General features: G+C 38.8%; 1 protein-coding gene across 1 annotated transcript; it reads right to left on the bottom strand.

The window, feature by feature from the left end:
• Positions 1 to 397: 397 nt before the first annotated feature.
• On the bottom strand, positions 398 to 15,417 carry NUDT21 (nudix hydrolase 21). Its single transcript, XM_058709634.1, has 7 exons — positions 15,154 to 15,417; positions 12,495 to 12,695; positions 11,528 to 11,591; positions 6,876 to 6,965; positions 2,758 to 2,833; positions 2,018 to 2,132; positions 398 to 735 (listed from the first exon to the last, which is right to left on the bottom strand). The coding sequence occupies exons 1-7, from the start codon at positions 15,267 to 15,269 to the stop codon at positions 714 to 716; spliced, it is 684 nt and encodes a 227-aa protein (XP_058565617.1). The 5' UTR covers positions 15,270 to 15,417; the 3' UTR covers positions 398 to 713.
• Positions 15,418 to 15,604: the final 187 nt, after the last annotated feature.

Below are 15,604 nucleotides of genomic sequence, written 5' to 3' on the forward strand. Positions count from 1 at the left end.
AACCAGCTCTCAATGGGTCTCTTTTTATACCAATTCCCACAAGTTTCCCTAAGGTAGCCAATTTTAACGACTCCTCATATGTTTAAGGTCTGTTGCTTGCGAACAAAGGTCTGAACGTATCAGTATAAAATGTACAAGTCAGTAATATACTGGCAGCTCTGCTGTAGCACAATTCAGAGTGCTTTGTTTCAGGAGTTACACCTTGGGATCCATCAAGCAAATCTAGTTCCCAAAAATAACATAGGTTCCTCGTCACAAAAATCTAGAACACAGCCTTGGAGTATACCCCAACTATGACCTCAGAACAAGGGTCCCATAAACTCGACTGACCTAAATCTGCCATTGTCTTTAAACATTCATCAGCCTACGAGGGGGGAAAAAAACCAGTCCTCACCTGTAAGAATTTTCCAAGTTTAATGTGAAAAACAAAAATACAAATAGAAAGAAGTCCATACTCTTTAATGTTGTACAAAAAGTAGGAGTAGAACCAAAAGTAAATTAAACTTTATCACATTTGTTTACACCACTATCTAGTTCTTCATATTAACTTTACTATTCAAACAGAAAGTAGGTAGCAACTTAGGGATTGGGGACGAGATAAAAAACAAAACAAAACAAAACCAAAAAAAACCTTGTCTACCATGTTTATTCTACAATGTGTTATAGCTGTGCTCACAGAGACGGCTTCTTTTACTTCTCCACTGTGCAGGAATTCAGTTGTATATAAAATTGAACCTGAATTTTAGAAAGAACAATATCTTTATTAAAAACAGCATAATTTACAAAGTTTTTTACCTTAGATGATGATAAAGAAATGTGAACATTTCTGCCCTCCTTTGACATTATTGGCATTTTCTATACTGAGACATACTTTTCTCTCACTTGTCTGATCTTACACATTAAATAAGTGTTGTTAAATACTTACAACTAAAAACAAAATTTAAGAGTGTACATGTGATTGATTATCCACTAACAAGTTCCTTGCGGGAAGGAAAATTTTTATACCTCATGGTACTCTGCCATTCAGCACAGTTCCTGATACCTGGTAAGTGATGTCAGGGCTCTTTTTCCTATGTCATACTTCAACTTTTAACCCATCATCAGACCAAGAGGAGCAATAGATAAAGTTTGATTCATGTAACAAAATAGAAAGACCAATTTCCTAATCAACAAGGTTTCACAGAAAGCCAAAATCACTACTGGAAATGTTTTTGAACGAATATTTATGTCAGCATTTGCCAGGCGCCTGGCACTATTGTTAAGCACTTCAGATGCATCATTTGACTCACTCCTCACAATTCTATGAAGTGGGGACTACCACCCTGATTTACAGGTGAAGAAACAAGCAAACAGTAGTTTGTCCAAGGTCACACTGCCAGAAGTTATTAAAGGTAGAATTCAAATCCAAACACTGCCCTCAGAATCTATATTCTTAGGCACCACATTGTTCTGCGATCCCTATCCATAGAAGGCTCCTCAAACAGTACAAGCCAACTTTTTTTTTTAATGCACTTATCACTCTACCTGCCGAAAGAAACACAAAAAACCTCCATGTATGTCAAAATTCAAGACTTAATCCCACATACCCAATAGGCCTAACTATAGCAGGCTTTGAAGACGAAAGAGAACATATTACACCAAGAGATTCAATTCTCCACATTTTTATACAGATGACTTCCCTGGTTTTTATTATACACTGCTGACTGCCATTTTACCATCTCTTCTTTGAATGAAGACTTCAATCTTAACAGTAAAAAAAAAATAAATCAGATTTGGGGAAGAGCACCGCTGGTACACTTCTGGTATTTACAAGAATGTCATGCTGCAACTTGAGGAGTCTGGGGACACTTTTTAGTCAGTCATATTTACTCTATGGCTTGTACATGAACTATGAATCCATCTACGTGTTAGTTTCCTTAAAAACCAAAATTCATAATTACCCCTTCTCAACCAGCTCAGAATATTTTAAATCTGGCAATTCAGACTAATCAGCCACAGAATGTTCAACTTTCTATACCTGCTCAGAAGCTGAGGGAGACTGGAAATGATGGGTCCATATCCTGGTGCATTGTCATATAATTCAAACAATGGTGCAGCTACAAGCTTGTAATTTTTAGGGACTGCAAACAAGGCTAAAATAAAATAAAACAGTATTCATTTTCTATAAATTCTTATACAATCACTGCTTCTACTTCATTCATAAATTCATCACTCACTGGTTTTACATTTGAGAGACTTTTGAGGAAAAAGGTAATTATCATTAACACATTTTTTGGTTGTATCTTCTGGGCAAAGTTCATAGTTCATGTTGCTAACAAGTAAGAGCACCTTAGAAGTGCTGGCCCTGGGAACAAGGAGAAGAGCAGAGCCTCGGGTTTATAATTTATTAATTCCATTTTTAAGACATGGAATAATTATTTGTTAAAATGTACAACAGATCTAAATATGGTATTAAAAAAAATCAGTTCATCGATCATCTAAAATTTTCAGTTTGTTACAATGTGAGTATCAATAGAGTTATTTCAAAATGCCACCAAATGGCACTTTATGCTCTAGTTAAATTTACTTTCCCCCCTATAGCATGACTGGCACACCTATAAGAAAAACTAGTGAATTCTGTACAAACATAGTATGTGCTTTTATTTTCAGAATAAATCCAAAATTTTAAGGAACGTGGAGAAAACACCAATAGAAGTATTCTTGAAATTACTCTACAAAAGTTTTTAGGTGGGTGCTTTCGAAAACAAACTAACTTACCTTTCTCTTGAAGTTGAACCAAAAACAACTTCTTATGTTCCTTAGGTTTTGTAATATGTGCAGGAATATACGGATACTAAAATAGCAAAAGAGAATTTGTATTTGCCAAGACATCCCTTAATCAACTCCATACCTTTATTTATCAACTTCTTCCATTTCATATCTTACGATCAAATATCAACCTTTAGAGACTAAGTTCTCATAATCCCAACACAATTTTACTTAACATGTATCCTGTGGTTTCAATTATTTCTTTATATGTTTATTTCCCAATACAATGTATACTGTTGGGAGAACTAGAACCCCTTCTAGTCTGGCCTTTACCAAAACCTAGTACCTAACAGATGTTCTAATAGACAAATGCTTAATAAACACAACGTAGTAAGTAGAAAACCATTCAAGTCAATTATATATGCAGTCGTAGGATTTACAGCTTGAGAAATTTACAACCCAATGAAGTCTGACATTAAGTACTGTTCTAATAAAAGTTTTAAAAAAAAAAATCACTAAGTTCAATTTTCTAGAATTCTGATGTGGACACATTTGCTATATTAAAAGTTTAAATATGGCCCGTGAGGCATTTGACAAGATGCTCCTCCCCCAATGATGCCACACACACACCGGATGCACGCTTCAGGAACACCAGACGAGCAGTGGAAGGGGAGTCCTATCAGCTGGAGAGAATCAAGTTGCTTGTGAAAATGCAGAAAATATTTTGGAGAACTTAAGAGATTCTAAAGAAAATTAGAGAGGGGAGGCTACAATCTCAGAAAGAATTTTGACAGAGCAAATTTTAAAAGTCTGGGATACAGATCTCTCCTGCACCTCCCCATAATACATTCAGAAAAATCTACTTTGGCTTTGGGAGTTGTATTTGAGGGCAGGGCAATTGAAAAATGCTGAAAACAGATATAAGGGGAGAGTAGGATAAAACAGAGGCAGCCAAAAGAAGGTAATATCCCCCACATTTAATGTAAGAACTTACACTGAGAAGCTAAAGGTCTTTCCCAAGATTACACAAGTAAGTAGTGACATCAGGATTCAACCTCATCTATTCAACCGTCATCACACTATAAAAGCCTGTTACTTCCCACTATGCTACCCCTCACTGGATTATCTCAGTATTCCAGTCAGAATAATTACACAGCACAGCCATCCCTAAAGTATGATGAACGAAGACAACCATCCCAGGCTTTGGAGGCTCCCTACATGATCATGAAAACCAGGCACTGGCAGTAACAAACAAAAAGGTAAGTAGTAGTTTGAATAGCACAGGCTATGGGAGACCTGTGGTTCACATGAAACAGAAGCTCCCGCACCATGACCAAACCAAAGTGACTGGCATTAATTACCCCAATTTTCTTCTACTTATGGCTACATGTTCCTTTTCTTTTAAGCCTTTCTTCTCCAGTCTTCCTCTTGGTGTTTATTTTAAGCCAAGGGCACTTTATACAAAAAGACAGGGAGACGGTGTCATGCTCTTTTCCCACCGACACCTAACCACTACCCCAAGTGTATTAAATAAACACGTAACACCTACACACAACACCTGCGTTACACCTCATGCTAGCAGAGCCAACCCTAGGGTTCAGTGAATTAAAGTAACTGTCCTAGCACTTCGGTAGGGGAAATAAGGGCATTTAGAAAGTAGCCTGGAAAACTTTTATTACTGAGCTTCCAGTTCGATCAAAGAATGTTCAAGAAACCATAAAAAGTTTACAATAATTGTTTCATGTATCTTTGGACTAGAACTTCACTATTTCCAGATAGCGGATACTTTCTTAAGGCCAGGACAATACTCAGGGAGTGAGTACTAGCACCAGCTTCCACAGCGCCTTATCTTCCTATCCTTCAGCTATACTAGAGAGTCAGAAGGAAGAGGACAGACATAATAACCTAATCTTTACTTGGTTGATATTTTGTATGATTCTTAACCTGGAACACCACATAATGCAAAGAAGGTATCCAAGTCATAGAGCCTTGTCTACAGGATTCAGGATCGGAGGCTCTCATCAGTTAAAGGTGAGAAAACTTGGACATCAGTACCATCATCAATCATTACAATGGATTAAAACACAACACATGTATTTAAATCCATGAGGTCATATGACACTTTAAAAGGTCAATGAAACACACTTTTTGTGCCCCTCATCACCCACCTCAGATCCCATCCCACTTCAGATTTCAGGGCAGCTGTGTTGGGAAGTGCTAGAAAGCTCCCAGCTTGCTGCCACTGTCTCAGTCTCTGCTTTTCAGCCTCAAAGCATTTCCAAAGCCCTCAAAAATCAACCAATGCTCAGACTCAACATGAAAGTGCAAGGGAGTTAATTTAACCCCTATCCAATGGGGTATGAATCTCCAGTCTTCCATCCTTCTAATGGAACAATTTGGTACATTCCACATGGTTCCTCACAGTCCTCAGCAGGATCCAGTTGCCCAGTTATAATAAAATCAATTATGTGCCCTTCTTTTTTCGACTATTGCTGTTTCTGGTTGCCCTCTCCCGTCAGTCTATTGCTTTCTGGGATCACTTCCCAAACAAAATGTCTGTACCCAAGTCTTTGTCTTATTCTTTCTCTTGAATAACATCTTTGGAGGACACTAATAAATTCATTCATTCTTATGAAAAGACGCATCTGTTCTTTCCTATACAAACTATACCTCATGGTAACCAAAGAGTTGATGAGAGAAGTTTTCCTTAATAAAACTACCACAACCGTAATGAAACCCAAAAAACAATTATCAATGAGCCACTAACATTACAGAAAGAGACAACCAGACATTAAAAAACTTCTGATGGAAGTGCATGATACCATCGGTGGCAGCCATCCTCCAAGATGACCCCCACGGTCTCCCGGTATCCACACCTTTGTGCAGTGCCCTCCTACAACGTACCATGTTGGCTTGTGCAACCAATAGCATACAGAAGTAAGTGATGGTATGACACGGTCAAGATTAGGTTATAATAGACCACAACTTCCTCCTTGAGCACTCTCTCTGTCACTATCTCTATATCGGATCTCAAGCTCTAGTGGAAGCCCGCTGCCTTACTGGGAGTTACACTGTGGAGACGCTCTCACAGTAACAGAGAGGCCTAGGGTCAACACCCAACAAGGAACTGAAGCCTTCAGTCCAACAGTCCAGGAGGAGAGGCCCGCTGACAAACACATGTGTGAACCTGGGATTAGATCCTTCAGCCTGAGTCCAGCCTGGAGGGGATGCAATCCCACTGACAACCTGACCATAACTTCATGAGACCATGAGCCAGAACTACACAGCTAAGCAGCTCCCAGATGCCTGAACCTGAGAAATGAAGATAACGAATGTTTGCTGTTTTAAGCTGCTAAGTTTGGGGATCATTTATTACGCAGCAATAAACAATATACTGCCTATGGTAAGTAAGCCTTGCACTCCCTCATCAGCCAAATCCAGCCTCTTGATCTAACTACCAGTTTATAGCACAGAAGCCAAAGAGCTACATGTTCAACGACAACAGGCAGATGCAATCAGCAATGGAAACACAAAAGACTTTAAATAGCTTGCTTTCATTAACAAATAAATTACAAGGAAAAAAAGAAGTAGGAAACCAACCAGCCAAAAGAGATTTAAGAGACTATCCTAATTTAAACAAATTAGAAAACAAAATAAAAATAAAACTTGAAACTAGTCAAGGGATATACATATTTAATGAGCTCATAGAATAATTTATTAATGTGAGAATGTGTATTGTGGTCGTGTTTTTAAAAAGACCCTTGTGTTTTAGAAATACATACTGAAATATTTACATTCCAAATGATACCTAGGATTTGCTCCAAAATAATCCAAGGTGAGGGCAGGGGAAATGGGGGTTGCAGGTGAAGTCTGACCATGAGTTGCTAACTGTTAACCTGTGGATGACAGGTAACGGGATTAATGTATTATCACTATTCCTTCTACTTTTGTATGTTTGAAATTTTCCTTTAAAAGAACAAATGCTTGGCTTTTTCATTTTTTTATCTAAATTAAGGAGAGAGAAAAGAAAATTTCAAGTCAAATTCTACTACACTCTTTTCAAATGGCTAGAATTAAATTCGTTTTCTACTTACCCAAATGCCCAGCAAATATAAATGAGCACTGACCTGAGGAGGTTCAAAATTTGGTCTCCACCAGTTACCAATGCAGTCATCAATGACCCAGTCTTGCAGGACTCCATCTTGACGACCCAGTATCTGTTAAAAAGAAATAAGACACCCAATAAACAATCCATTTATATCCTTCTTTTGTGAAAATATAGATTTCCTCTTTATGACTTTTTATCTAATATTACCTGTGTCACTTGGCCCAAGACATACACTATTAGTTCCAAAATGGCAATCTAGCATCAACATAACTATACAGGACCAACGAATCTGTTGTTACATCCTGACCACACATGGAAAACCAAAGGTGATGAATTACTTACATCAGCTAATGCCATACATACAACAGTGTTTCCAGAATCAAGCTGAGGCTTATGTAAATCACCCACCTACCTAAATTATAGAAAAAAGTGTTCCAAATTCACAATTCTCATTTTTATAAATCTGTGCAGCATTACATTAGACTTAAGTTATTCTAATCAAAATCACACTCCATACATTTTTATTGGTCGAACATGGTTCTACAAGGTTTACCATGAGAAGTTCCCTGTCCCACTTTCCCAATTTCCACTGGCTACAACTTTCAACTCTTAGCTGTTTTCCAATACTTGCCTCTATTTTTACAAGCATTCCCCTTGTTTTTAAATAAACTGTTTAAGTTTCAGAGGGTTGCTGGAGAGAAGGTAGGCAGGATGATGGGACAAATGGGTGATGGGTTATTATTGTTGTAATGAGCAATTGATGGATCACTAACTTCTATTCCTGAAACTAATATTATACTACATGTTAATCACAATTTAAAAACTTGAAACAAACGAACAAAAAACTGCTCCAGATTTACTGAAAAAAAAAAAAATGCAAAGATGCTACAGACTTCCTATATATCCCATACCCGGTTTTCCCTATTATTAACATCTCATAATAGGACAGGACGTTTGTTACAACTAAGGAACCAATACTGATACTTTATAATCAACTGGAAGCCCATACTTTATTGCGATATCCTTAGTTTTTAACTAATGTCCTTTTCTAGTCCCAGAATCTCCTCTAAGCTACTACATTTAAATTATGCACAATTTTTCCCATAGACTGTAACAGTTTCTCAAAGTTTCCTTGTTTTTGATGATCTTCACAGTTTTAAGGAACACTGATCAGATATTTTGCAAAATGCTCAATTAGACTGGGATTATAGATTTTGGGAAGTTTGGAGAGGAAGACCACAGAGCTAAAGTACCATTCTCATCACATCACATCAGGGCACGTTCTATCGGCAGGACTTTTCACTGATGTTACTCTTGATCACCCGACTGAGGTAGTGTTTATCAGGATTCTCCACTACAGTTACACTTTCAATGCATTCTTTTTGGCATTTTTTGATTACCTTATTATGTTTTTATAAACCTAAAGAAAAAAAACTATTAACACCCTCTACTGTGGGTGAGAATTTGGATCTCAAAAATTACATCCTCCATTCATACTTTCTCCTCCACCATTTGATTAAGTTTATATTCAGTACTTAAATTACTGTAACTAGGTGAATCAGACACACCAGAGTGTTTAGTAAACCGTAATTACATTTTGTTACTACGCAACTAACCTTTTCTTTCAGAGTTAATAACTATCTCATATATCCGTATCATTCACTATCACTACTTCATCTCCACATTCTCCCAAGAATTTAAATTTTTTCTCAAAACATCAAATTTTCTATCACTTTCATTTTTTCCTAAGACACTTTTGTTTTGTTTTGGAGAGAGAGAGAGAGCACACACACACAACTGGGGGAGAGGAGCAGAGGGAGGGAGAAGAAGAGAGAGAGAATCCCAAGCAGGCTCCACATCTAGCTTGGAGCCCAATGCAGGGCTCAATCCCATGACCCCAGGGTCATGACCTGAGCCAAAATCGAAAATCCGACATCACTCAACCAACTGATCCACCCTGGCGCCCCACTGACAGACTTTCTATACCCTACACCACTCTGTATATGTTATCAGCCCTGCCTCACAGTTGGAGGCCTAGGACTTCCCTTTTCCTCTTTCCTGTGTTGTTAGATCCTCTCTCTATATTCTGAATACTGTATCTTCTTAGTTTTTTTTCTTTCATTTTGGTGGTGAACACCCTCCCAGGAAGCTCCCGGGAGCTTCCTGGGAAAAGGTACAAGAGATATATTTCTGGAAACTGTAGGTCTAGAAATAAATTTTTTACCTGCACATTTGATTTATGGTTTGATTAGACAGAAAATTCTATGACAGAAATCATGTTCTCTCAGAATTACAAAGGCATGTTCCCAGACCTTTTACCTTCGGTGTTATTTCTAGGAAGACAATACCATTTCTAATTTTGATGCTTTGGATTTAATTCCTGTCTCTCCTCCCCTCCCCAACTTGGGAAGTTTTTAGGATCTTCTCTTTATCCTTACGTACTTAAAATTTCAGGAGCGCCTGGGTGGCTCGGTTGGTTGAGCATCTGACTCGATTTTGGCTCAGGTCATGATCCTGGGGTCATGGGATCGAGACCTGTGTTGGGCTCTGCACTGAGCATGGAACCTGCTTAAGATTATCTCTCTCTTCCCTCCCCCACCATCCCTCTATTCTGCCCACATGCTCTCTCTCTCTAAAATAAAAAAAATAAAATTTCATGATGATATGCCTTTGCATGGATCTTTTAACATTCATTATAGAGGGAAGGCCAATAGGTCTTTTTTAATCTGAAAACTCATGTTATTTGAATTTGGGAAATTTTCTTGAGTTATTGTTTTGCTATTCCTCCTTTGTTCTATTTATCTATAATCTATTCTGGTCCTTCTAGAATGACCCACTAATTTTGTCTTTTCTTACCTTTGTTTTACCTTTTCATTCTACTTTCTAGATTTTGCCAATTCAATCTTTTAACCCTCTACTGAATTTTTTGTTTCTGCTAACATTTTAATATCATGGGTTCTTTCTTGTTGGCTGAATAGTCTTTTTTATGGCACAGTGTTCCACACATGAGCTATCTCCTTTCATCACACCAAAAATACGAGTCATAATTTTGTTGCTGAGTTTTCTGTTGACTTTCATTTGCTTCTTTTACTCTCTTTCTTCTTAAGACACTTTCTCCAAAAGCCTGGCTCACAATTAGGGGTAAAGCAATAAGATGCTTAACTATCACCCCTCTGTGATAGGATCACACTGTTCTTTGGGAAGATTCTCAAATACTATCATCTGGAGGGTTGTTTGTTTGTTTGTTTTGGACTGGCCACTTTCTCCAGAAACAAAACCTCCAACCTTCAGCCCAGAGTATGTATGTAAGCCTAGTTGTCACCATTTTATGAGTCTAGTAGAAGTCTAGAAGTCTCACTACTGAGGATGTAAACTCTCACTTATTCTCATCTCCTCTACTTTTTCAATGCTTAGTGTTCTCTGAGTGAATAGCTACTGACAATCAATCACCAGCTAGTCTTTGTCTAACTGTACAGAGTGGGGAAGATGACCTAGATATAGAAATATGTCCTATACAAACTGTCAATCAACCCAGTTTTCAGTCCATGCATGCCCCCACTTTCATGGGCACCTGGCACTTCCAATCCTTCAACCTTTTGCTCTGTAGTGCTAGGTCCTGGACTACCTTCCTGTTGAGAGTTTCTGCTAAGACAGATGTGACTTGCCCATCTGCTTTCTAGCTCCTAAAATTTTTCGCTTTTGTCTCATCTTACACTCCTTCAATCCTACTGACTTTATATCTTAAATAAAAAAAGAAAAACTCTTTACTTCCTTTTTGGTGGAGTTTTGAGAAGGAGCTAAGCAACTAGGTCCAATCAACCACATATGAATGGAAGCACAGCATAATATTTAAAAGTTACAATGCACTAGAAAAACTACTGGAAAGATAAACCAGTAGGTCAAAGTGGTAGAATTACAGGTGATTTTAGCTTTGTTTCTCCTTCTGCTTTTCTGTATCTGCCAAGGTTTTGGCATAAAACGTATATTAGTTTTGCAATTAAAGAGGGAAGGATTGCATGCTAAAAAGTGAAAACAACCTGCAATCTCAAAATCTCGAGCATCTATATACATTTGGCCCCTAGTCTTTAGAGGCAGACATTAGAGTGCTTTTAAAAGGTGGCACAATTTGAGTAAAGGTTAAAAGATAAAAGTGCAAAAACGAAAATAGGTATTTAACAGTAATCATTCTCTTGTCAAAACCCTATAGCGGTCTACACTGGAATAATAATACTACATTCAAATCTCCAGCCACATGACACACTAGCTATAAACATCAAGCAAGTTACTTGAACCTCTGGGCCTAGTATCCCAATGGGTAAAATGGGATTAATAATAGTACTTCCTCCAAGGGCTATTGTGATGGTTGAAGGAGTTATTGCATGTAAAGCACTCAGAACAGTGCCTAGCACAATAAGTACTCAATAAATGTTGGCTTTTATTAACCATTATTGTTACGACAACATTACAACAACAAAAAAAGTTAAGATAAAGCACAAGATCAACTTGCAGAAATTAAACATTGTAGTAACACTGTTGTTTATGTTTTATTTATTGAAAACTATTCAAAATAAATTTATCCTTTCCACAAGAGATAAAAAGCCTAATTATCCATTAAGTTGGTGGTATTCAGGGCAAGAATCAAACTGCAAAAGTGGTTAAATGGAAAAATACCTCTGTCATTAAGCGTTTTAGTCCTTCAACTTCATCTTCTCCAGGGTTAAGTTCACCACCAGGTCTGTATAAAAGTTAAGAATTTCAGCTTTCAACTTAATACAATTTTAGGGTAACAGGAAGAAAAAAAATAATGCTTAATTTCTATCATGTAACTGAATAACACATATTTCAATGTTGGCTAAGGCAATCAAAGCAAACAAATGTAAAGGGAGGGGAAAGAATGTGCTAGAAAGTTGAATTCATTGTATTAAGTCACCAGACTAACAGTACACAAACCCTAGTTTTAAACAAACAAAACGTGTAACATAACAAATATAACTGCTGGCCATGAGTCCATCCCAATCTCTTCTCTCTGGAAGCTATCTGGTGAAAATGGATTCTAGAAACGCCCAGAGAGGCAGTGGACCACATTCTTTAGGTCTGAAAAATGGGACATTCGCCCAGAGAGGCAGTGGACCACATTCTTTAGGTCTGAAAAATGGGACATTTTTCAAGAATTCCTATCTAAGGATTTGACCTTTTTGGTATAATCTGGTCAAATAGTTGTGGACTAAATGTATAATACTGAGAGGTTTATAAGTTTAAATGATAAAACTAAATAGTTATCTATAAATATGTAAGTCATTTTAAGAAAAATAAACACTATTCATCCTAAGAAAGAAATAATATCAATTGTTCTTGGTAATGCTACAATGATACCTAGAAATTGAATTTGGACTTATTTGCTGTACAGGGCTTCTATCAGGCTCAATTATTAGCAATATACAGACACATGCAGATTTCTAATTAGGCAATAAATGAGCACTACCCTGGAGGAAAATGACTTATGAATTCCTCTTTCTGAAGACTCCATTAACAGTAGTGTTTGCGGAAATAAATGACTAAGGTCTAAAACTGTATTCCAAAGCTGCATAAAACAGCAATCCTAAAAGTTGTCTTGCTGTTAATTTCCAGTGACACTTACAATTTGAAGAAAGTTGTGCCCAGCTGCAGCAGTAACACATGTGGTAGCCGGTGTTCATGGACAATCAGAACCCCTTCTACGGTCCTTCTCATTCCAATTTTATCAAATTCCTCCCTCATGCGCTGAAATCTGGCTGCAACAGAGCTGTCCTTCTCATAGAGGGGCTCTTTTGTACCAAAAGTATAATTGGTAAGAGGGTACCTGTGATCCAAAGACAAACATCTCATGTGAGAACTGAAGACAATAATTTACCATGACAGATTCCAACCACGGATAAAGAAACTATGGTATAAAAGTGTATATGTTGTACTCAGAGACACAGGATTTGTCCAAAGTTACAAGGCTAGTTAATGTGACAGCAAAGATTAGAATCCAGCTCTCTGGACTATAAAGTCAGAGCTTCCATTAGATCAAGCTGCTACCCACACTTGAACTTTCAACTATAGACAACACCATCCTTAAGGCCCTCAAATGCTTAGAGAAGTGGCCACCTGGATGTCTGATACTCCCCTGGTTTTTTATCATGGCTGCCATACTAATATTGACAACCTAGCTAATGCTCCCTAGGACTCCTCTACCAATCTAATCAGAAATTCTATTAACTATAGGTGTTAAAGACTAATACCTATTTTTCTACAAGATGAGCCACTACTTTCCATCATCTCTTCAGTTAGCAAAGCAGGGACTTCTCCATTGTACACCAAGCATTATGCCCAGTGCCTGATACAAAGTAGGTATTTATGCAATATTTCCTAAAATAAAGTATATTGTGGGGAAGAGGACTTGTTTTCAAGTTAGATTATAATGCACCCTGGTGAAATGAGTTCACATCAGTGATTTTTTTTCTGAATACTGTATTTATACAGGAGAGGAAACGTTCTGTAAATTCATCAACCCACAACTTTTTAAAAATTTTTTAATGTTTATGTTTAAGAGAGAGAGAGAGCACAAGCAGAGAAGGATCAAAGAAAGAGGAAGACACAGAAAACTGAAGCAGGCTCCAGGTTCTGAGCTGTCAGCACAGAGTCTGACACAGGGCTTGAACTCAAGAGCCCTGAGACCACGACTTTGGCCACAAAGTTGGACACTTAAACTATATGAGCCACCCAGGCATCCCCATCAACCCATAACTTTAATGGGGCAAAAATAAAAACATTTCACCAAGTTAATTCTACGTAGTTATTCGATGCAAATTGGTCCAGGAATAAAGTTAACTCAAGAGAAAACCGTGAGCCCTAGCTCTAATTACCAAAGTAATCCAGAAGCTGTGCTTTCACATGAAAAGAAAAAAAAAAATTACCTTTTCCACTTCATGGAAATCTTATGAAGATGTTTTGAAGAAGAGATATGAAATTAAACTGCTATTATGCTAATGTAATAGCTAGAGATATTAGCTTGTACATACACCACTATCTACCTACAGATTTAATAAACCTAACATTTTTATTATCTAACTTTCCAAGCCAGCACCTGTTTTGCCAAATAAAAACAATAACAACCACCATCTTTTCCATTTCAAATCACTGTTGAAGGGAATAAGTTCATTTATTTGAATGTAAAATAGAGAAACACTTAAAGTTTCTCATGGAAACACCAGTATCAGTAAATTCTTGTACCTTATAAATACTGACCAGTATAAACTGGCTCCTTTCCTCCATTAGGGTCAGCACCACGGTGGGTCACAAACTCTAAGATATTATTTAAAGCAAAAAAAAAAAAAAAGAAAGAAAGAAAGAAAGAAAGAAAGAAAGAAAGAAAGAAAGAAAAAGAAAGAAAAGAAAAAGGATATTCTGACAGTCTCTTGATCAAGACAGAGCCCAAACGCCAATTACCCGCCACTGCAAGATGACTTTTGTGAGTGACATCAACACGCAAGGGCTTGAAGGCCTTAAACAGAAAAGTGTTGAAAATAAAAACGCAGGCCACAGTGGATTCTCTGGGGCTGCAGGCTGGTCCCCTCCACGGTCTGAATGAAAGCCCAACCCTAACAGAATCCACCCTAAGCTGGGGCCTACGCGGTGGTTGACTCCGGTCGCTGCGGCAGTCAATGCCGCAGGTGAATGCATAGGGTAAGCCAGCTAGTTCTGAACACGGGAATAAAATGTGCTGCATTCAAGAGCCCAAATGCAATTAAGCAGTTAAGAGAAAAAACCTAAACCTAAGCTTCATACCGAGATCTCGAAAGCTTACCGCTACAGAAAAGTGAAAACTGCAAAAACGATACATTACACCATTCATACCAGATAAAAAACACAAAAACAATACCACAAACGTGATGTGAAAACAGAAACCTTGGACAGGAAAAATAAACACACATTTTCCAGTAGGTTACCTCTGGAGACGTTGGGGAGGGGGTGAGTTCAAAACAAACTGGGATTTTCCTAGAATGACTGAATGGAGGGGCAGGGGAGCAAGCCTTCTCTCCAGAAAAGGAAAACCCTCCTCCCAAGTAGGACTCTAACCCCGTGGCGCCCGAGGACCAGGAAAGGGCCCCGAGGGATCTTCAAAAGCGCGCGTCCGCGAGCGGGACTGGAGATGGTGGGGAGGCGTGGAGCCCGCCGAGGGCCAGGGACGCGCCAGAAGATCTGGAGTCTTTAGGAGCGCTAAAGAGGAAGGGAGTGCCCGCGAAGGCAGCGCGCTAAGGCCAGGCCGCACTTACAGATTGATGGTTCGCTCCAGGGTGAGGGGCTTCGTCTGCTGGATGTACTTGTTGCCGAACTGGTTGACCCCTCGGGGCCAGCCGGTTTGTGAGCGATTGGGCGGCACCACGGACATGCTGACTAGCTCGAATACTGGCGGCGAGAGGAAATGGGGCAGGCAGGGAGGCTTTCCCTGTGCCGGGAGCGGTTACTCGCGTTCTCCTCAGCAGACGCCACCCGCCATTAACATGAGAGCGCAAGAGGAGGTAAAGGCACGCCGGAAGTGCATCCGGAGCGTCTGGCGGCAGGAAGTGGAGAGGCGGTGGCTGGCCTAGCCCAGCACCACTGGGCCAATCGCTGATGAGATGACTGCAATATCTGGAGTTTCCATTGGTAAGTCAGGAATGGGCTCCTCCTCCTCTTACTTTCGCACTTCCTATTGGGCGGCGCTGGGAAACACGGGATACGGGG

This window comes from Neofelis nebulosa, chromosome 17 (assembly GCF_028018385.1).
Source record: "Neofelis nebulosa isolate mNeoNeb1 chromosome 17, mNeoNeb1.pri, whole genome shotgun sequence".
NCBI classification, from domain to species: domain Eukaryota; kingdom Metazoa; phylum Chordata; class Mammalia; order Carnivora; family Felidae; genus Neofelis; species Neofelis nebulosa.

Coding starts and splice junctions, on each gene's coding strand:
- NUDT21 (XM_058709634.1), bottom strand. CDS start 15,269: ATGTCCGTGGTGCCGCCCAATCGCTCACAAACCGGCTGGCCCCGAGGG. Junction 6,966..11,527: donor TAAAACGCTTAATGACAGAG/GTATTTTTCCAT, acceptor TCTTTTTAACAG/ATACTGGGTCGTCAAGATGG. Junction 736..2,017: donor CTCCCTCAGCTTCTGAGCAG/GTATAGAAAGTT, acceptor TCTAAAATTCAG/GTTCAATTTTATATACAACT.